The sequence below is a fragment of the Notolepis coatsorum genome (genome assembly GCF_963971535.1).
Source record: "Notolepis coatsorum genome assembly, chromosome: 10".
NCBI lineage: Eukaryota > Metazoa > Chordata > Actinopteri > Aulopiformes > Paralepididae > Notolepis > Notolepis coatsorum.
The window spans coordinates 117,781,693-117,805,171 of record NC_140174.1 but is presented as its reverse complement, the minus strand read 5'-3'; the positions used below and the strand labels follow the sequence as shown (position 1 = coordinate 117,805,171).

The following is a 23,479-nucleotide window of genomic DNA, read 5'->3' as shown; positions in this document are numbered from 1 at the left end:
GAGACCCATGTTACTGACCAGACACTCTGTATCAGTGATGACTGTTTACTGCAGAGTGGAGGGACTGAGAGACCCATGTTACTGACCAGACACTCTATATCAGTGATGTCTGTTTACTGCAGAGTGGAGGGACTGAGAGACCCATGTTACTGACCAGACACTCTGTATCAGTGATGGCTGTCGGAATGTAGAGCTACTTATTTGAACAAAGAAATACCACTACAGCACCTTTAAAGTGATACTCTACTGCCAGAATAAATATTTCACATGTTCAGAACCTGTCCAGTCATGATACCATTTGCAATTGTTTTCCGATAATCATTGTTGTTGAAGCGTCGCACCAGAGGCTTATAACCATGAGATCAAACAGGCGTAAATGTGTAATTTCAGAAAAACACGTATTTATTGAGGAACAACTTTTTGACACCGCCTACAAATCTAGCCACACAAAAAAATATAAAATAAATTAGTATTCAATGTCTCAACGTTGAAAACAAAAGAACTGTCCAATGAACTGAAGACTACAATAGTAAACTATAACAACATATTGATTGTGTCGGGAAATTTATAAGAATGAGTCTATCTGATTACAACTACTAATACTAAGTGTCACAAAATTATCAAATTATCATACATTATGGGACATTTGACATTATTGATCATACATTGTACAGCGGGCAAAACTATCATACAAAAGACGATAATTATCGTACAGTACATCTGGCAATGCTTCTGATAATTTCCAAACAAAGTGTTTCGTTTGTCTAAGATTTTAAAAGGTTTAAACTTTACAGCACTGACAAAGTTGAACAAAGTGCTGTACAAGTCCCACAACATAAAGAAAAATTAAAAAAAAAACTAAAATAATACATTTTAAATTTTTTTTATCTCGAAGCTCGGCCCCGAAGCTTCGAATGCCAAAAAAATATTCTAAGGTCAGCCCTACATTAAACCACTGTCAATCAAACAGAATTCACATGAACGTGATAAGGTACTCTGGGTACGCCTGGATGTCGTTGAAGATGATAAACATGGTTGGATTAGCTGGGTTATCGCAGACACTGTCGTACAGGTCTGTGCTGTTCCCTGAGTGCTTGGCGGGGGGGACCAACGAGCCTGCTCGTCCCTGGGTGTAGTCTCCAACCAGCACCTTGGCCAAGTACATGCGCTTGTGTCCTTTCACATCACTCTTGGCATATCTCGATGAATACGCAGAGCTCACTGCAAAGTAGCTCCCATTCCCATACGCAGCACCTGGAGGAACACAGTAAGATAAGATTCAAGATTCAAGATAGTTTATTGTCATATGCACAGTTAAACAGACAGTTTGCAATTGAAAATCGTACTTTGCTAGTCCGCCCTTCACACAAAATCACACAATGCTTAACTTAAACATATTTAAATACAAGCGAGTGCTAGAAAATAAGCGAGTGCTTATAAGAAGATAAGATGAGATAAGATGAGATATTCCTTTATTGATCCCCTTCGGGCGGGGAAATTTGGGCGTCATAGCAGCATGGGGGAGGGGAGGTACAGGTATGGGCAGGGTAATAGTAGAAAGACATAAGTGGTGCAATTGAATTATAATGAAAATATAAACAGTTTAAACAATATAATTGACTCTGAATATAAGAATATGGGAAAGTAAACGGTGTAAACAATATAATTAACTCTGAATATAAGAATATGAGAAAGTAAACGGTGTAATCAAAGGCGGGGTGGGGGTGAAACTGTACATTGGAGGGGGTTGGGTTTGGACATTTACAGGGGCCAGTTTCGAATAGCAGTCTCCCGTAGGTGCTCTTTGAGAGTGGTTTTGAAGGTGGGTAGTGATTCACATTCCTTTACAGCTGTGGGTAGGGCGTTCCACATTGATGTGGCATAATTGCGAAACGTGTTTAGTCCCTTGTTTGAGCCGAATCTGGGTTTAACATGATTTGTGGAGCTCCCTCTGGTGTTGTGATCGTGGTATTCACTGACCTTTGGGAAGTATTTTGACATGTACATGGGTACCTTAGTGGTGTAGTGTATCTTGTAGACCAGGCCCATTGCAAGTTGCTGTACTCTGTCGTCTACTCTAAGCCATCCTAGCTTGTCAAAGTGGGCAGCCAGGGGTGAGGTGGGTTCTAGGAGTAAGGTCAAGCAGTAGTCTGACCAGTTTGTTTTGAGATGTTTGTAATTTAGTTTTTAGCGCCTTTGAGGTGCTTTGGTACCATGAGGTGCATGCATAGTCGTAGTACCCTTTAATGAGTGCTCCTGCCAGAGTCTTCAGGGTATTCTTGTTTACCAGAGAGGAGATCCGGTACAAGAATCTAGTTCGTTAGGCGGCCGGGTAGCGCAGCGGACTAAGCGTCTGTCTACCACCGCAGAGACACTGGTATCGAATCCGGCTTGGCCGGTCGTCATACTGACACAATTGGCAGTGTCAGATGGAGGGAAGCCGGTGGGTGGTAATCTGGTCGTTGTAAACAGCGACTCCTACAGGTCGGTCAGGGCGCCTGCACAGCGAGGAAGGGATCTGGGTGAGGTAGTGTGCCCTCCCACGCGTTACACTCACCCAATGAGAGTCCTCGCTGCCAGGTGAAAAGAGGCTGCTGGCTGTCTCCTATGTATCGGAGGAAGCATGTGATAGACTTCAGGGCTCCCTAGACCGGCAAGTAGGGGGCAAATGCGCGCAATGACCAGGAAGGGGAGGGGGGAATTGGCATAACGACTAAATTCGGATGGGAGGAAAATACAAAGAAAAATAGGAGGAGAAAAAGTGGATAAAAAAAAAAATCTAGTTCGTTGGTTGACTTTTTTGATTACATTGTATGCCATTTTGTCACAGGAAAGATTTGCCTCTAGGATGGAACCCAGACTGTAATTTCATCTTTCCTTGTGACAATATTGTCGGTCACCCACTGTAACTGAGAAGCCGTCGGTCTTGCTGAGTTTGTTATATGATCCGAAGAGAATGGACTCTGTTTTCACCAGGTGTAATGATAGTTTGTTATCAGCGAGCCAGGTGCAGATTCTGCCGAGTTCCGAGCGGAGGGTTTTTTCAACCTGTAACTTGTTCTTGTCAGAGACCAGCAGGGCTGAGTCGTCCGCGAACAGGAACAAGTTGCAGTCACAAGCTGACGACATGTCATTTGCATAAATTAGGAACAGTAACGGTCCTAGTATGCTTCCTTGTGGAACACCACCAGTGATGCCGGTAACGCGTTACTAAGTAACGCGTTATTGTAATCTGATTACTTTCCCCCCGAAAATAGTAATCTAACGCGTTAATCTTTAAAAGCCAGTAATCTGATTGCAGTTACTTGTCCAAGTGGCTGTGCGTTACTATTTCGTTACTATCTCATCATAAATTCATAATGCAGGCGGAATGCAGTATTTTATTTAGTTTTCGACAGTCAAAAATACATTTTGAGCTGTTTTTCTTTTGGGAGTGACGTAGTGTGGCAGTGAAAGGGTTACACAAGAATGTGTCCTGCGGCGTGACTGGACACTCTGTCTGTGAGTGACTCTGCTTTGGTACAATCACATTCCCCATCCACAGTCTGCGAATCAGAGGCAGAGTAGGGCGGGTCTTCACAGCACGTCATGTGACATATGCGCCAATCGTGTGACAGCAGGGCTCCGTCGTCGGAGAATTCCACCCCAAAACGCTTGGCAAAATTAAAAGTGAGTTTCTGTTCAGACTTCCATCCCAAAAACGCTTGTCTAAACGGGGCCTCAGTCACTACTTCACGTTCATATGCGGAGGAAACAAAATACTGTCTACCGCTAAAAACAGCACATCCAATTGCATTGAAAGCATCTGGAATCACAACACTAGCCGACGCTTCGACTAGGTACAGGAGGACTCGGAGGCCAGCCAAACAGCAAAAGAGAGAGATTGTTTCTTTCCCTTTTGATTAATGTATATTTGATGGTGGCAGAGCAAAAGCTCTTATTTGCCAGATTTACAGTTAATTTACATGTTAAAGAGAGACTGATTGTATGTTTATAGAGAGACATTTATAAAAACAATTTAATAGTTACAGTTGATATAATTGAATAGTTCAGCCTGCATTTGTTAGATGTGAATGGATACACTGGTTTTGTAAAACCACTGGCTGGCTGCTCTAATGCTGTGAGCATCATAGACTGTTGCTTTACCATACTTGATGGTACAGAAGCTGAAGCACTAGTTTAACAATTTACGTTATGTGCAGAGAAACAAGTTAAAAAAATTTTATGCACTTTCAATAAAGCGTTTAAAAAAAAACGGTTGGGGGAACGACGACGACTTCGTAACCTAGTTACTTTCAAAGTAACTAAGTTACTCTGATAATCAAGTAATCAGTAAAGTAACTTGGATTACTTTTTAAAGGAGTAATCAGTAATCAGTAATCGGATTACTTTTACAAGTAATCTGTGGCATCACTGAACACCACAGCTCACTGGGAGGGGGGGGATAAGGTACCGTTTACCTCCACCATCTGTTATCTCCCCTCCAGGTAGGATTGCATCCAGCTCACTGATAAGACTATCAAAACCAATTGCTTTTAGCTTGCCAATCAGAATGGAGTGATTGACAGTGTCGAAGGCCTTTTGGAGGTCAAGCATGATGACCATGCCGCAGCATTTGCCCGCGTCCACCTCTTGTTTGATGTGGTCGTTCAAATAGAGAAGGCATGCGTCAGTGGAGTGGGATGTTCTGAAGCCAGATTGGAATTCGTAGATTAGGTTTTTTTCCCGCGAGGTGTCGACCTGTTCGTATACTATTTTTTCCATGACTTTCGAGATGGAGGTAAGAATAGAAACAGTGCGACTCGTCTCGGAACGATCTTTCCTCTGTCTCTCGAGTCGCGAGTCGAGCCGCTCACACACGCGCGCTCTCGGAGCGATCTCTCCTCTCTCTCTCTCTATCTCTCTCTCTCTGTCTCTCCCTCTCTCTCTATCACTCGCGCTCGTTCTCTCTCTCGCTCTCTCGTAGTATCAGCACTCGCTGTATCACGTCAACTTGTTGCAAAATATCATAGCACACGCTCCCACGCATATTCCGATCCGTGCAATAATATTCACGGGGGTATATATTGTCATTTGAAACAAGTTACCAATGCATTGTCCCGTGGGATTATGCCCCCCCGCGGCGAAATTAATTCGTCCCTCTCTATCTCTCTCTCTCCCCCAAAAGGTATCTGCCAGTGCATCGCAGTGCAGTGGGTGACTGTCACTCAAAGCGCATTGCGAGTATGGGCGGAGCCCAGCCAAAAACAGCTTGGAATCTTGAAGAGCAGAAACTGCTGCTCTACAGAACTTGATTAGAAATACAAAACAATGAATTAAAAAAAAAAAAAAACTTAGAGATGTGTTCCATAGACTCACAGGAATCGTGTAAAATTGCCCAAATAGTGAAAGAAATAGTAAGATAGTGCCCCTTTAACCAACCGTCTGTAGTGTGGTAGTGAAAGGGTTAATAACAAATACCCAAAAAGCAACAACGTCTGATTAGCTACTATTAGCTAAGCTATCCTGGTGCGGTTACTTTCACAGTGACAAGTTGTGTCGTCAGTCACACAGCCCGACACGTTACACTGCGACGCGGCAGGAAGGGACTCAGCTCACCGTGCATCCCGGCGTAGCTGCGGTTGAAGCCCTGGTTGTTGATGTGGTCGATGGCAGCCGCGCTGGTGCCGTGGAAGAGGAGCCTCTGGTTGTTGGTGTGGCGATTGTTCTGCTCCAGCTTCCCCTTGATGATCTGATAGTTCTGCCACAGCGTCTTGTTCTGGATCCTTTCAATCTGCCAAGACAACGGAGGGACTTTAACCCTTTCACGACCACACTACATTTACATTTAGTCATTTAGCTGAGAGCTTTTATCCAAAGCGACGTTATGTACAACAGGTCAGCAGGAAGGGCACAACTCTATCAGCTGAGTAACAATGTTCATCAAAGTGTTGAGTGCTACAGTGTAGGTTAGTTTATTAGGACAAGTGCATGACAGAAAGGTTAGTTAGGGTTAGATTTTATTTTATTATTTCAGATAATGGTTGAAGAAGTGCGTCTTTAGTCGACGGCGAAAGAATGGACTTTCGGCTGTCCTAACTGGGGTGGGTAGTTAATACCACACTACATAAGGTTATCCCTTTCACTACCACACTACATAAGGTTATCCGTTTCACTACCACACTGCAGAAGGTTAACCCTTTCACTACCACACTGGAGAAGGTTAACCCTTTCACTACCACACTACATACGGTTATCCCTTTCACTACCACACTGCAGACTGTTATCCCTTTCACTACCACACTGCAGAAGGTTAACCCTTTCACTACCACACTACAGAAGTTTAACCCGTTCACTACCACACTACATAAGGTTAACCCTTTCACTACCACACTACAGACGGTTAACCCTTTCACTACCACACTACAGACAGTTAACCCTTTCACTAGCACACTACAGAAGGTTAACCTTTCACTAGCACACTACAGAAGGTTAACCCGTTCACTACCACACTACAGACGGTTAACCCTTTCACTACCACACTGCAGACGGTTATCCCTTTCACTACCACACTACAGAAGGTTAACCCTTTCACTACCACACTACAGACGGTTAACCCTTTCACTACCACACTACAGACGGTTAACCCTTTCACTAGCACACTACAGAAGGTTAACCTTTCACTAGCACACTACAGAAGGTTAACCCGTTCACTACCACACTACAGACGGTTAACCCTTTCACTACCACACTACAGAAGGTTAACCCGTTCACTACCACACTACAGAAACCCTTTCACTACCACACTGCAGAAGGTTAACCCTTTCACTACCACACTACAGAAGGTTAACCTTTCACTACAACACTGCAGAAGGTTAACCCTTTCACTACCACACTACAGACGGTTAACCCTTTCACTACCACACTACATACGATTAACCCTTTCACCGCCACACCACAGACGGTTAACCTTTCACTACCACACTACAGAAGGTTAACCCTTTCACTGGTAGTGTGGTAGTTAAAGGGTTAAAGGTGCTGTAAGTGGTTATTTTATTTGGAGGAGGTGTAGGGGTGGAGGAGGTCAGATAGGTACTGGGGGCATGGAGGAGGTGTAGGGGTGGAGGAGGTCAGTTAGGTACTGGGGGCATGGAGGAGGTGTAGGGGGGTAGGAGGTCAGATAGGTACTGGGGGGCATGGAGGTGGGGAGGAGGTCAGATAGGTACTGGGGGGCATGGAGGAGGTGTAGGGGTGGAGGAGGTCAGATAGGTACTGGGGGGCATGGAGGGGGTATAGGAGGTCAGATAGGTACTGGGGGGCATGGAGGGGGTGGAGGAGGTCAAAGAGGAACTGGGGCGCATGGAGGGGGTGTAGGGGGGGGGAGGATGAGGATCTTATGAGATACAGGACTTGACCGGGAGCCAGTGGAGGTGGATTGAGTAATGCATTTCCCCCGGTGGATTCTTATAATAGGATCTCAGGATTCGTATAAAAAAAAAATTGGAAATCAAGCAAAGCATTGTCTCATTCTATGGAGTAAAAGCAAATGTAAATGATATAACAGAGTAAAAAGGTGCTTTCATTCAGCAAAGAACAGTATAAAAAACAGCATAGCTTTAGGGCCAGTATTGGATCTGATGGATCAGTATTGAATAGGGATATCTGATATTATCCGCCGATATTGGCATTAAAATGTAATATCGGAAATGATCGGTATAGTTTTTTTTGTATAATTTTTTTTACATTTATTTAACCTTTATTTACCCAGGCAAGCAAGTAAGAACAAATTCTTATTTTATTTATTGTCAAAAGTATGCACAATGTTGTGTTAATTCCATGACAAGAGATATGTAATGTTAATTACCTGAAATTATTCCGTTTTGGGGGGGGGGGACACCCTGCATATATCGGTATCGGTTAAAAAGCCAATATCGACGTATTGAACAATATATCCCAGGCCTACTGATGATGTTGAGAGTGTGAACATACAGTGATGATTTGGACGGTGAGTCCACTCTTTCTGAATTCCTGGTCCACATCCTGATATTCCTGGGATCCCGGAGTTAACGTGACGGGCTTCAAGAGGAGGTCTGTCATGTCTTCCCAACCCGCGGGCAGAGCAGCAGTATCTGGAAGAATAGTTCAAATCAAATCAAATCAAATTTATTTGTAAGGCCCGACAACACACGTTAATGTCCCCATGGGCCGGACACGTCTTCTTTAACCCTTGTGCCTCCTTAGCAACTATTTCCTGTATTTAGCCTTTTTGTGTGTGTGTGTGTGTGTGTGTGTGTGTGTGTGTGTGTGTGTGTGTGTGTGTGTGTGTGTGTGTGTGTGTGTACAACGGTGGCTGTGTTGATGATTATGTCATGAAATTGGGTCCGTTTGCTTATTTTCCATATATTTACAGAATTTGAGAAGATTATATTTTGAAAACCTCTAAAGAAAAAAGTTACCAATATTAGAGGACAAAACGACCCCAGTGGTTTATTTCAAATGCTGCTACAATGCTCAACCACTTTACCGGACCATCGTGCGTCAATATAATGTGCAATTATTTTAGCGAATGTGTACTTACTTACATTTTTATTTGTATTCACTTATACTTAGTTGTACTTATTTTACTGCACATACCGCAGATAGTTAATTGTTTATTGTATATAAATACCTGCCTTTTTTATTCAGTACATTTTGCTTTTTATTCCTTTATGCTGTGGAGCAAACAGAGTGTAAGAATTCCATTTTACTTGTTGCATTATGGCAAATAAAATCAGAATCTGAATAATCTAATCTAATTTAGTCTAATCTAGCCTAATCTAATATAATCTAGTCTAGTCTAATCTAGCCTAATCTAATCTAGTCTAATCTATCCTAATCTAATCTAGTCTAGTCTAATTTAATCTAATTAAGAAACCCACCTTTTAGGTCTTTTCGCATCAATTCGATCTCTTTATTCCCTCGCCCCCGCCCAGACCGGACTGCTTTTCTGAGAGTGACGTCGGCAGTATAGGAGTCGTTGTCGATCTTGATCTCCACGCTCCGCTTGTCCGCCAGGGCCACCTCCAGCCTGTAGTTGGTGTGCGTGTCGAAGTCCTGCAGCGCCCCCTGGTGGCGGCCCGGCAGCTGGTACTGCCACTGCACCAGTGCGCTCACCAGCGACGCCTTCTGCTTCTCGTTCTCCCTCCTCTCCACGCCGCGCAGGAGGTCCCTGCCGGCCAATCGGATCGAGAAGAAGAAGACGTCTTTATGTTGTCATGCAGATTAACCCCTTTTCCCCCAGGCCATCAGAGTCTTGAACACTGAACTCTCCACACACAAGCACACATGAGCTAGTTCAGCTCAATACATAACATATGAAGATAGCCAATATAACACAAATAACACAATCCATAAATGAACACATACCTCTTCGCCTTCCAGCTAGGTGCTAAACCAGGTAAAAAGGGGGGTTTCCTTCACGAACTGTTATATTAATGAGAGATATCCGTTATTTACATTCAGGGACCGAAACTAAAGCCTGCCAGGGGCGCTCAGTTTTTACCTTTGGCGCTTGACACTTAGAGGGCTGCCCGCCGTGTGGCGTGTAATCAATCAAGTTCATAACGATACTCTTATTTTGAAAATCTGTGCGGGTCTCATTTCCGCCCCAAGCGCATCTCCAGTCATAATATCGATGGCTCCGGCAGTTAGCAACATTAGGTTCGTATGATACTCTTATTTTGAAAGAAACCGTGGCAACGAGTCATATCCGCCCAGCCCTGCAGCGGGATACTATTGGCTAAGGGCTTCTGCTCGCAGTGCTCGTGTCAACACAGAGGCAGTCTGCTCTAGTCTAGAAGAGCGGACCTCCATGAGCTACCGTTACTGTTTAAACAATGACCCAGTCAACTATTCACTTTTAGTTTAATACATGACGAGGCATTGTCTAACGGTATCTAGCTGGCTAGCTACTGATAGCTGCTGATATCAACAAATGCTCCAGCAATAGTCGACTCGAGTGCATAATACCTCCGTTCCCTCGTTAGCTAGCTCACGTTAGCTAGCTCACGTTAGATCTATCTGTCCAAGTAAACTAAATTGTCTTAACGTTATCTACCGGGCTAGCAGTAGCTACAGATAGCTCCTGATATCAATGTCTTATAACATTGATTGAATGCGTATTCTAGCTGAGGGCATGTTGAATGTGATTTGACAAAAGAACCGTAACGTTATACCAATAGGGTCCAGCTGCATCGCCGGAGAATCCTTGCATGCTGAATGTAGGGTCTAGCTGAATATAGGGTCTAGCTGCAGGGCCGGAGAATCCTTGCTGGAGCTGGAGGCTACTCAAGTATACACACAGACAGTGGAGCTGTTTGCAGATAGCGAGCATTTTGACTTATTGCGTGGTGGCGATGTCTCGCAGATAATACAACTACAAGTATAATATATATTTTATTTAAAACATTTTTTTTATATAAAATATATATATATATATTTTTTTTAATCAAAAAAAAATTGGCAGGTAAGAAATATGCTTGGCGGGTAGATTCTTCCCATCTACCCGCCACTGGCCGGTGAGTCAAAAAGTTAATTTCGCTCCCTGCACACACACATACTGTATACGCTCACACACTAAGGGCGCTTTCACATATAGTTTTGGTGGACTCTGTGCGGTTCGGGGGGTGAAGTTTAATTTGGTTCGTCTGCATTCACATTGCAAATTGTCAAGCGCACTAAACTCCTGCATATTGAGAGGATGTCCCTCTTTTCGAAGAAGAAAAAAACATGGTGTTACGGACTCTGTCCTTGTATCATTATTTCCCTTGTATGTATCCTTGTATATTATATTGTATTGTATAGGGAATTATGTATATTATGTGTTATGTATGTAGGCAGGTTGTTTTGTTGTTTTTTGTCTCCCTCCTGTGTAACATATCTATCTCTCAGGGTCTCTCAGGCCATGTCCCCACGTATCTGGATCTTTTGCCAAAGGGATATTCTCAGGCTCCGTTTAAAAAGAAATCCTCATCCACACGACAGTGTTAAAAAAAAAAAAACCTGATCCAGACGCAAACACATAAACGCATATAAATTGCTCCAACAAGCATGCGGGCCAGTAGGTGGCGATAAGCGATGTACGAGCGGTCAGAACGACCCAGCCCACTTGACCATTCCTAGCATTTCCATTGGCTATATTGACATACATAGAAGATGATAAATAGATAGATATAGCGGAGGATTATGCAGTCCAGAGGAAACAACCAATCTAGATATGTCACGATTCAATGCTTTACTTCTGCGCACTGGGCGACGGAGAGATACAATGTCAATGTTGAGATCACAATCTCCTAGCCCCTTTCGTGACTGTGATGCACCGAGTGAATCCACAGTCACTTGCTCCTCAATAGGAAACCAACCTAGATTTACCATGAAGGACTGGTTCTAACCGAACTGTTCGTTATACAAGTATCACAGAGACGTTTCAAAGGTACTCACAGTTGCACAAGGGTTTCGGACAGACATACGGGATGGTTTGAAATCTCGGCATTGCTAATAAACATTTTAAATATTCTTTATAAACTGCTCAAAACGGCATTATTTCCGCCGTTGGGTGCATGATGCGCATGCGCTGTGATCACACCAGGCAGCCAACGCCGGAAATAATGCCGTTTTGAGCAGTTCATACAAAATATTTAAAATGTTTATTAGCAACGCCAAACTTTCAAACCATCCCGTATCTCTGTTCGAAACCCTCGTGCAACTGTGAGTACCTTTGACATTTCTCTGTGATACTTGTATAACAAACGGTTCGGTTAGAACCAGTCCTTCAGGGTAAATCTAGGTTGGTTTCCTATTGAGGAGCAAACGATATATATACTAATTACATTCATTAATTGCATTGTACTGTTCATGTGTGGTGCCGTCGTCGCATATATAAGTAAGGATAGGTTGAATGACATTTCAGCACCAAGTCCACCGAAGTTATTATTACTTCAAAGCGCTACTGCCTATATCAGGGATATTCAACTAAATTGTTCAGGGGGCCACATTGTCAGAAACCCAAGGGGCCAGGGGCCGGACTGCCACGGCGCCTCCCCGTGCTATGAATATATGTACACTTGACACAACACGCAACCACATTTTCACAACTTTTATTTAACTACATTTCAAAAGTAGTATACTTTTCAAAAAAAGTGCTTCATTTATGTGCCACATCTGCAACATCTCCTGCAAAAAGTGCTTCATTTATGACTGTGCAACAACTGCAACATCTCCTCTTCAACATTTCAATATAAAAATAAAATAAAAAACAAACAAGTGCATGATGTGCATCTGAACATTCTAACATCAACACACAGTGCAATACTCCAATTCAGCCATTGGCAATTCAGCCGTTGGGTGGGGGGCGCTGTTGAGCGGGCCTGTGACCGGACCTGAAAGCGCCCCTACTCTACGGCTCTGCAGTTGCATACTGTTGGGAGCAGCACGGAGTCTCGACTCGGGACTTATTTTATTTGGAATATAATGACTGTATACGCAAAAGTAGCCTAGTTTTAAGTTAAAATATTATAAATCTACATGCCTTGAGGATGTCATTCTTTATATAGCCTGCCTATCAGGCAAAAAAAATTATTCTAACAGAAACACTGATACCATGATATATACCGTTACCGTCTATGCTTCAAATTATACCGTGATATACATTTTAGACCATACCGTCCACCCCTAGGTGGGGGGCAGACAGGCCTAACCTACATACACACATCTAATGAGACAGATTGCACTTCTTTGACTGGGCAATGGCAAGAGGGTTCATAGGAAGTGAGGGCTACCCGCAAACAGTGATGCAAATGCTAGGTAAGCGTATATTGTGCGTGTGAATGTTGACATGAAAAGAAAAAAAGTAAAAAAAAATAAATAAAAAATATTATAATTTTCTTTTTATTATCATGTAATCTTCCGCGGGCCGGTCCAAATTGCTTGGCGGGCCGGATCTGGCCGCAGGCCGCCAGTTGAATAGCCCTGGCCTATATGGATAACACAAGGTGTAATAAGGATGTTTTAGGTGGTGGTAGTTTCTCTGTTAGGACATTATAGCTGAAATATATAGCCTAGCTAGCCTATAGTCGGTCTGATATATATTAGAGAAATAGTAAAGTAATATTAAAACAATCTGACGGGCCAGATATTATTACGGCCCGCCACAGTCTGAGCATGCGTAGTGAGCTGTGGCGTCATTGTCTAGACTATGCGTTTACAGTGGCTGCACGGATCCACTGAACGGATATTTTGGAAAATCTTCACTTTAAAATGCGTTTAAGAAAATCTCTGTTTATGTCTCTGAAAACACCCTTTACGTGTGGATGAAAGGCCCAATCGTGGAATAAAATGTGCGTTTGGCAAAAGATCCAGATACGTGGGGACATGGCCTCAGTTACAGCAGCAGCTGGTCAATCACCATCTCACTCCAGCAACAGCAACGGCAGCAGCAACAGCTGGGGCTCGTCAGCAATTAACCTTTCTCTCTCCCTTCATATATCCCATTGTGTGCAGTGTTAGCCAGAGCTGTCGGTGTCTGTGGTGGTAATTATATTTGGTGGTGTTGGTGGTAGAGCTCTCCGTTTGTGTGGTAATTGAGCTGGTTAAAGCTCTCTTTCTTTCACCAAAATATAAACAAAGAATCAAGAGCACTCCGGTAGTCTCGCGAGAGGTGCAGAAATGGGATGTGGAGTCAGAGGAGACGCTCCAAGCTGCGCTTGAGTGCACAGACTGGAGTGTATTCCGTGACAACACAGATAACATAAATGACTACACGGAGACAGTGCTGGACTTTGTTCGTACTTTGGTGGAAGAAACAATCCCCACTACCATAATTAAAGTTTACCCAAATCAAAAGCCCTGGGTAGACAAATCCGTCCGTGAAGCTCTGAAAGCGCGCACCACAGCATACAACGCCGGCCTGGTGGCAGGCAACATGAATGACCACAAGGTGGCGCGATACAACGTAAGGAGGACAGTAATAGAGGCAAAACGGCATTACAGGGATAAAATTTAACTTCAGTTTGAACAGGCTGACTCCAGAGCTATGTGGCAGGGCCTCAAAACGATGACAGACTACAAAGGCACCTCCCTCAAACTGAACAGTGACATTTCCTTAGCAAATTATCTCAATACCTTCTATGCAAGGTTTGAGGCTGGTAATAACAACACCAGCCTACAAGCCTCCAGTCTGCTGATGGAGACTCAGTGTTCAGAGTAACAGAGCATGAGGTGAGGTGGACCTTTAAAAAAGTGAATATCAGGAAGGCAACAGGACCGGACGGCATCCCCGGCCGCGTCCTAAAAGTCTGTGCCGACCAACTGGCCCCGGTATTCACTGACATATTTAACCTGTCCTTAGAACAGGCTGTCATCCCCACCTGCCTGAAGAAGTCCACTATCATTCATCCCTGTACCTAAAAAATCCAAGCCTGCTTGCCTCAACGACTACCGCCCTGTAGCTCTCACCTCCATAGCCATGAAGTCAGGGAGCGAAATAAACTTTTTGCCTCACCGGCCAGTGGCGGGTAGATGGGAAGAATCTACCCGCCAAGCATATTTCTTACCTGCCAAATTTTTTTTGATTAAAAAAAAATATATATATATATATTTTATATAATTTTTTTTTAAATAAAATATATATTATATAATCATACTTGTAGTTGTATTATCTGCGAGACATCGCCACCACGCAATAAGTCAAAATGCTCGCTATCTGCAAACAGCTCCACTGTCTGCGTGTACTCTAGTAGCCTCCAGCTCCAAAAAGGATTCTCCTGTGCTGCAGCGGGACCCTATACTAATACTCTACATTCAGCATGCAAGGATTCTCCGGCGCTGCAGCTGGACCCTATTGGTATAATGTTAGGGTTCTTTGGTCAAATCACATTCATAAAGCCCTCAGCTACAATACGCATTGAATCAATGTTATAAGACATTGATATCAGGAGCTATCTGTAGCTACTGCTAGCCCGCTAGGTAACGTTAAGACAATTTAGTTTACTGGGACATATAGATCTAACGTGAGCTAGCTAACGTGAGCTAGCTAACGAGGGAACGGAGGTATTATGCACTCGAGTCGACTATTGCTGGAGCATTTATTGATATCAGTAGCTAGCCAGCTAGATACCGTTAGACAATGCCTCGTCATGTATTAAACTAAAAGTGAATAGTTGACTGGGTCATTGTTTAAACAGTAACGGTAGCTCATGGAGGTCCGGTCTAGACTAGAGCAGACTGCCTCTGTGTTGATACGAGCAGAAGCCAATAGTATCCCGCTGCAGGGCTGGGCAGATATGACTCGTTGCCACGGTTTCTTTCAAAATAAGAGTATCATACGAACCGAATGCTGCTAACTGCTGGAGCCATCGATATTATGACTGGAGCTGCGCTTGGGACGGAAATGAGACCCGCACAGATTTTCAAAATAAGAGTATCGTTATGAACTACACGTCTACACGCCACACGGCGGGCAGACCCCCCAGTGGCAAGCGCCAAAGGTAAAAACTGAGCGCCCCTGGCGGGCGGCAGGCTTTAATTTCGCCCCCTGCATGAATTGCTTTGAGAAGCTAGTAAAGGGCTACATCTGCTCCTCCCTCCCCATCAACCTGGACCCCCTGCAATTTGCATACCGCCCCAACAGGTCCACGGAGGACGCCATAGCCCATGTGCTGCACACAGCAGCATCACACCTGGACAAGAGGAAGGGGAACTATGTGAGAATGCTATTCATCGACTACAGCTCGGCATTCAATACCATAGTCCCCTCCAAACTCATAGCCAAGCTCAGGGACCTGGGCTTGAACTATGACCTCTGCCAGTGGGTCTTGGACTTCCTGACGGGCAGACCCCAGGTGGTGAGAGCAGGCAATTGCACCTCCTCATCCATCACCCTCAACATAGGGGCCCCCCAGGGCTGTGTTCTGAGTCCCCTCCTCTACTCCCTGTACACACATGACTGTGTGGCTCAGCGGAGTAACAACACAATCATCAAATTTGCTGACGACACAGTAGTGGTGGGCCTGATCTCTGCAAACGACGAGAGGGCCTACCTGGAAGAGGTCAAGGTCCTGGCGGGATGGTGCCAGGAGAACAGCCTCTCCCTGAACGTCAGCAAAACAAAGGAGATGATTGTGGACTTTAGGAGGTCGGGGGTCAGGGACTACAGCCCCCTCAGCATCGACGGGGCACCGGTTGAGAGAGTGAACAGTTTTAAGTACCTCGGAGCCCACATATCCGAGGACTTGACATGGACCACACACATTGACAGTGTTGTGAAGAAGGCACGACAACGCCTCTACTTCCTCAGGCGCCTAAGGAAGTTCCAAGTCAGTCAGAAGATCCTTAAGAACTTCTACTCATGTACAATAGAGAGCATCCTGACTGGCAACATCACCTCCTGGTTTGGGAATAGCACTGCATAAGACCGAAGCAGACTACAGAGAGTGACACGTTCAGCCGAACGCACAATTGGAGAGGGGCTTCCCACCCTCCAGAACATTTACAACAAGCGGTGCAGGGGTAAGGCTAAGAGAATCATCAAGGACTCCAGCCACCCAAACAACTGCCTCTTTGAACTGCTGCGGTCAGGCAAGTGATACCGGAGTCTCAAGGCGAGCACAGAAAGACTCAAAAGAAGCTTCTATCCCCAGGCCATCAGGCTGCTCAACGAACAATAAACACTATGCAACAACCATCAAATGCACACAGCACACACATCCACATGCACACACTCACTTTAAACAAACAACACACTGCAGCACCCACTCTCCACACTTTAGATCACCTAAACACACTTTATATTTATTGATAAAGGATTTGCACTACAACTCGTACACCTTACTGTAAATTGTACCTAAATTGTACCTCCTCCCATTTCTGCTTTGCACTATAATATTGTATATTAGTACATTGCATAGTATATTGTATATTGTATGGTAACTCAGTTACTTCTATTCTGCATCGAACATTGTACATATGTCTATACTGAACACTGTGACCTCTATTTTTACTTCTATTTTACATGCTATACTATTTTATTTCATACTTATCTTGTCTAGCACAGTCTCTGGAGCGTAACAGTAAGAAGCATTTTGTATAAAAGTATTCTGTACTTCTGTATGACAACTATTAAAGAAACTTGAAACTTGAAACTTTAGGGTGTTTTTGGCACCAGAGCTGGTTAAAGCTCTGTTGAGGGTGCTTTTGGCACCAGAGCTGGTTAAAGCTCTGTTGATGGTGCTTTTGGCACCAGAACTGGTTAAAGCTCTGTTGAGGGTGCTTTTGGTATAGAGCTGGTTAAAGCTCTGCTCAAGTTATTTGTGGTATCAGAGCTGGCTAAAGCTCTGTTTCTTTGTGCCCGTTTAGTGTATTTTTCTCCTGCCTGTAGTACATTTCTGTTTAAACCCTAACCCGTGTATTTTGTTATTCCCTTGTCACCCAGCCTATGGTGATTCCTTTTTTCTCTTGTATTAATCTTTTGTTTCGCACACAGGGACATTGAGGACAGGAACATACCCTGGGGTCTACATTTTTGCATCACGTAGGTGACCTGATGTTAAAGACACCAGCCTTAGAAGTGAGCACCGCCACCTGTACTTTTGGGCATCCGTGCCTGTAAGGGGGGGGTGGGTTTTCATTTCCTTTTGATATTTCATTTGGTGCCACTAGGTAGTCCTCCTTGCTCTCTGTGTTGCTGAGTTTTTGTGTTTATAAAAATAAATACTATTATTTTGCAAATTGTTTCATGGTTTTATGTCACTGCACCCTCACCTACCCTGTCTGTGGCCTTGTGTTGTGTCTCCTCACTGGGGTACGTAACACATGGGTCTAAAAGCCCCTCCCTACAGTAAACGTAGCAACCCGCCTCTTGTCCACACACATTGCCTCTGCTCGTGACGCTACCTCATATCGCAGATCTGATTGGTTAGGTAGTAATTGCTCGTGAGAGGTGACTCACTTCCTATATTTGGTCCGCGTTTGGTCCGATGAAGCGAACCGAGACCTACGTTTTCAGACGGACCAGAGTTTGCGTGTTTGGTCCGCACCAGATTTCGACTGAGCATTCACACCACCCCAAAAAAAGCGGACTATCCGAGGAAGCGAACTCTGGTCCGATAGTCTGGACCAAACAGCTCTGGTGTGAAAGCACCCTAACAGTCACTTTTTTTTTTGATCCACTTTTTCTCCCATTTTCTATATTTTCTCCCATCCCAATTTCATATCATTCAATTCAACCCTCCCCTGTCACGGACGCTGTTTCTTGCCTCCCACAAGCCGGCTGCAATGTGGACTAAGTCATACATAGCACAAGTCCCCTCCGGTACTTGAGGTAACAGCAGTCGCATCTTTTCACCTGCGCAGCTCGATCTCTCAGTGGCGAGGAGTAACGCGTGGGAGGCTCACGCTGCCCCCGACACTTCCTGATTCTACTGCGCAGGCGCACCAACCGACCTGTAGGAGTCGCTGTCCACAACGCCCGATCCCCACCCATCAGTTTCCCACCCCCTAATACGGCCAATGTGTATTAGTACGGACGACCAGCTAAACTGAAAGCAAATGTGGAGCGCTGGGCTCGAACTGACGAGCCCAGCGTCTCCAGCATTTCGTGGCGAGCGCCTTGCCCACTACGCCACGTAGCCGCCCTCCCCTAACAGTCACTTTAGCACAAACACACACACACACACACGCTGCACACGCTCACACTAAACGGTCACTTTACACAATGAAAAGGTCACTTAACACTATCAGTGCCGGCCTTGTTTTCCTTTTTACCCCCTTGAATGCCATCATCCACTTCAATGTTAGCGTTAAAAACGCATAATCTATGTTTTAAATTATGGCTATGTGTCTAATCTGCCCGTCGCTTATCAATGACTTGTTTGTAGTCAACTTTGTCGAAACGGATTGTTTTTTTTAATCGGTTCATATCCTTTTTATAGCATTTCGAAAAGCTATCGTTCTCTCTAAAATTTTCGGATAATTTAAAGATTCCCCCATAAACGGCATTTATTGGAATATTCTCGAATACACTAGACACCAGGAAGAGGTCAAGGTCCTGGCGGGATGGTGCCAGGAAAACAGCCTCTCCCTGAACGTCAGCAAAACAAAGGAGATGATTGTGGACTTCAGGAGGTCGGGGGTCAAGGACTACAGCCCCCTCAGCATCGACGGGGCACCGGTTGAGAGAGTGAACAGCTTTAAGTACCTCGGAGCCCACATATCCGAGGACTTGACATGGACCACACACATTGACAGTGTTGTGAAGAAGGCACGACAACGCCTCTACTTCCTCAGGCGCCTAAGGAAGTTCCAAGTCAGTCAGAAGATCCTTAAGAACTTCTACTCATGTACAATAGAGAGCATCCTGACTGGCAACATCACCTCCTGGTTTGGGAATAGCACTGCACAAGACCGAAGCAGACTACAAAGAGTGACACGTTCAATTGGAGGGGGGCTCCCCACCCTCCAGAACATTTACAACAAGCGGTGCAGGGGCAAGGCTAAGAGAATCATTAAGGACTCCAGCCACCCGAACAACTGCCTCTTTGAACTGCTGCGGTCAGGCAAGCGATACCGGAGTCTCAAGGCGAGCACAGAAAGACTCAGAAGAAGCTTCTATCCCCAGGCCATCAGGTTGCTCAACGAACAATAACACTATGCAACAACCATCAAATGCACTCACAGCACACACATCCACAAGCACACACTCACTTTAAACAAACAACACACTGCAGCACCCACTCTCCACACTTTAGAACACCTAGACACACTTTATATTTATTGGCAAAGAATTTGCACTACAACCCATACCTCAGTACACCTTACTGTAAATTGTACCTCATCCCATTTCTGCTTTGCACTATATAGTATATTGTATATTAGTATATTGCATAGTATATTGTATGGTAACTCAGTTACTTCTATTCTGCATTGAACATTGTACATACTGAACACTTGTGTCTACGTACGTGACTTCTATTTTTTACATTCTATTTTTACATGCTATACTTATTTTATTTCATACTCTGTATGACAACTATTAAAGAAACTTGAAACTTGATTATCCTAAAACTGGTAACATAGACTCCTTACCTTAGATCAGATGTTCTCCAAAAAGATTATTCCAATTCCTGATCGCCATTCCAAATATCGATCGCGTTTATTGATTGATTATTGGCTGCTGTAAATATATATTCTACGCTGCTTTCCATCTCGCGATCACTACCATGTTCATCAGACAGCTTGCCAGCACAGTGGAGCCAGTTGGCTCCACCTCCACAGATCCAGCAGTATAATCGAATGACCTGCAGTTACACAGGGATAGACGATAGGCGGCGGTATTTTCCCATCTGAGCTCCTAGAGGGTCTGCTGTACCAACGGGAGACTCGGTTGATGAAATATGAATTCAGATCGCTAATAAAAAAATCTAACGACAAATCACGTCGTCGGCACTCAGTGTTAAAAAATAAAGAAAATTTTATTAAAAAGTGGTTCTTGTATAGTAATAGATGGATATAGCATAAGGATATATAGTATAACTGTATATTGTATAGTATAGTATTGTATAGTAGTGTACATAAGACCCAGTGCCTCATCCGTAGCTAACTCTGTATTGCACTATTGCAGGACCTTAGCATGTCTTTTACCATGCATTTTTAAACTTTATGTACATTATACCTGTTATGTCTTATTCTTATTACTTGTATTATTGCACAATCGCTGCGGGCATGACCACCCGCATTTCACTGTATGCCTTGTATACCGTGACAAATAAAACTCTTGACTTGACTTGATTAACCCCTTTTCCACTACCACACACTACCAAAGGGATGACCCCTGAGACAATACGGAAGGTTAACCCTTTCACTGACACATGCACGACAAAGGGTTAACCCTTTCACAACCACACTACGGAAGGTTAACCCTTTCACTACCACACTACAGATGGTTTAACATTCTACTTTTAGCATTTCTGGAATGACTTCAAATTGAATAACAGCAGAAAGCCAGTACTGTATAAACAGTACTGTATATTTGTATATCTTGTATGTCATAAATGTCTGGATGTAACGGTACTGCTTATCTGTATGTCATAAATGTTACGATAAATTGAAAATGGGGGACCCGGATGTAAACAAGACAAACGTCTTTCTCTGGTCTGCATCCTGTGACGGTGCGGCTCCGTCACTGACTGCGGGCAGTGCGCATACTGTACATACACACACACTCATTGTCTGTCTTTCCATATACCATATAACCTTATAATGTAATGTGGTGCGTTTCATGTGGACAGCGCACATGGAAACACGCCATATGCCGCGGAGCAACGCACACACACACCAAACATTCCCTCCTGTCAGTTTTCTTAGGATGTCAGAAATGTCCGAATGCGCACTATCATTTCATTCCGTTTTCGTGGTTATAGCAGAATGACGTTCATTCAGCAAGATGTTCATTCATAACATCACATACACTTTTATTACTCACATAATAGGCTTGTTCAAGATGGATTTCGGTTTGCCTCGACTAGTAGACGAGAGTAGCCGAGTGAAGCCGGGGGAGGAGTTAAGAGGGCGGACACTGCCGATTTCACGAGAGCCCCTCGCCTAGTCTCGTGCGGCAGATACGCTTTCACGTCACCACACACACATTACACACCTGTCCAGCTCATTATAATGCGATGGCCGTGTGCAAAATTAGATCAGATTCAAATGTACAGCACACCATATACTGCTATAGTGGAATATACTATTCATATATACCATAATATATACCATCTTGTTGCGCGCTCCTGGCCGCACGCACACACAACACACTGCTGAATAATTCTGTTTTGCATCAATATATATATGTATACTGTGTATATTGAGGCAAAACAGAATTATATATACAGTATTGAGGCAAAACAGACGACGCATGTGTGTGTGTGTGTGTCTGACAGCTTGAAGTTTATCATGATCATTTTTACGATGAATTGAAAATGGGGGACCCTGATGTAAACAAGACGAAAGTCTTTCTCTGGTCTGCATCCCCTTAACAATTGTATGTATTGAGCTGTACTGTACTGTACCCATTCTGCAATCTGTTAATAAAGTTTTCATTCATTCATTCATTCATTCATTCATGATGATATGATGATAACGCATAACATAATAAAGTTTTCAATCAATCAAACGTCTCATAACTCCCTGGCTGTCACATGGCTGGTGACTGACAACTTTTCTGAGCCAATAGGCGCTTTGCGCGACCGTAGCAAGTCGCTTCCCAGCCGGGAGCAGCCGGCTGAGAGGTACTGTGGCGCCTCGCTCTAAAGGCTGCTTGTGGCTCGCTCCCGCGGGAGTTCCGCGCCTCGCCTCGCCAGATTTTCAGAGCAAATCGGACAACATTCTAACCGTCATGCAACGCGCTTGGCGAGGCAGTAGTCAAACCTGCGCAGATCTGCGTCCGCCTATCCCATCTTGAACAAGCCTACTGTCACGATGCATTCGCTTCGCTCTGCACTTCTCCTAGGTTGATGTGTTGGCCAAGCAGAGGCACACATGTCCGCCAGGTTAAATGGGAGGGGTTGGCACAAGGCAAGGATCATGTGAGCGATATTATTGTATTGTACTGTTTACGTGGTTATCTTTAATTACAACAGTTGGAAAGTATGTGTGATATAGTGGAGGATATATATTTTGTGTGTAGGAATTGGTTTAATGTGTTAATAATAATAATAATATGTACTTCCTGTTTAAAGCCTAGTGGGAGGGGCTATTGGATATAAGAGAGCTGCTTTGGTCCAGGGACGTCAGTCTTGAATGGACTGAGTTACAGTGAAGGTAACCGGAATCCCTAGTAAAACGTGTTGGTATTGCTTGTAGTGGAAGTAGTAGTGTATATTGTGTATTTAGACTTTGTGTAGTGTTAAGTATTAAGTATATTGTGTCTTGTTTATTTGTTTTCTCTTTTTCCACTTTTGTTAGATATAGTAAGTATAGGGTATTTTGTTTTACGTTACTTTCACTTTTCACATTTTTTGTAAAACTATATCACCTCTGCACTTTTGGGAGGCGGGAAATAAAAACCCACCAACGAGATCTTTCCGACTACGCCTGTTTATGAGAGAATCACAGGAGTTCGAGAGAGGACCCCGTCACATCCCTCTCCTCCTCGAGGTTGGCGATGTGCGGCAACCTGGATAGGTAATCTGCCACCACATTGGTCTTGCCCGATCGGTGTCGGATGTTAAACTTAAATGGCTGGAGTGAGAGGTACCATCGGGTAAGGCGGCTGTTGTGGTCCCTCATGGAGTTGATCCAGGTAAGAGCTTGGTGGTCCGTTTCCAGGTCAAATTCCCGTCCAAGCAGGTAGTACTGCAGACTCTCCAGCGCCCACTTAATGGCCAAGCCCTCCTTTTCCACTGTGGAATACCTGGTCTCCGGTGGCTTCAGCTTGTGGCTCAGGTATAGGATTGGATGTTCTTCCCCAGGGTCT

At 44.1% G+C, this 23,479-nt stretch overlaps 1 protein-coding gene across 1 annotated transcript in view; it reads right to left on the bottom strand.

Moving 5' to 3' along the window:
- Positions 1 to 384: 384 nt before the first annotated feature.
- The window catches only part of LOC311235894 (protein mono-ADP-ribosyltransferase PARP14-like), a 139,140-nt gene continuing 116,045 nt past the window's right edge, over positions 385 to 23,479 (bottom strand). Inside the window, 4 exon segments of the mRNA XM_084323416.1 lie at positions 385 to 1,254; positions 5,599 to 5,773; positions 7,969 to 8,108; positions 8,898 to 9,187. Coding sequence (XP_084179542.1) covers positions 974 to 1,254; positions 5,599 to 5,773; positions 7,969 to 8,108; positions 8,898 to 9,187 — 886 coding nt within the window. The 3' untranslated portion in view covers positions 385 to 973.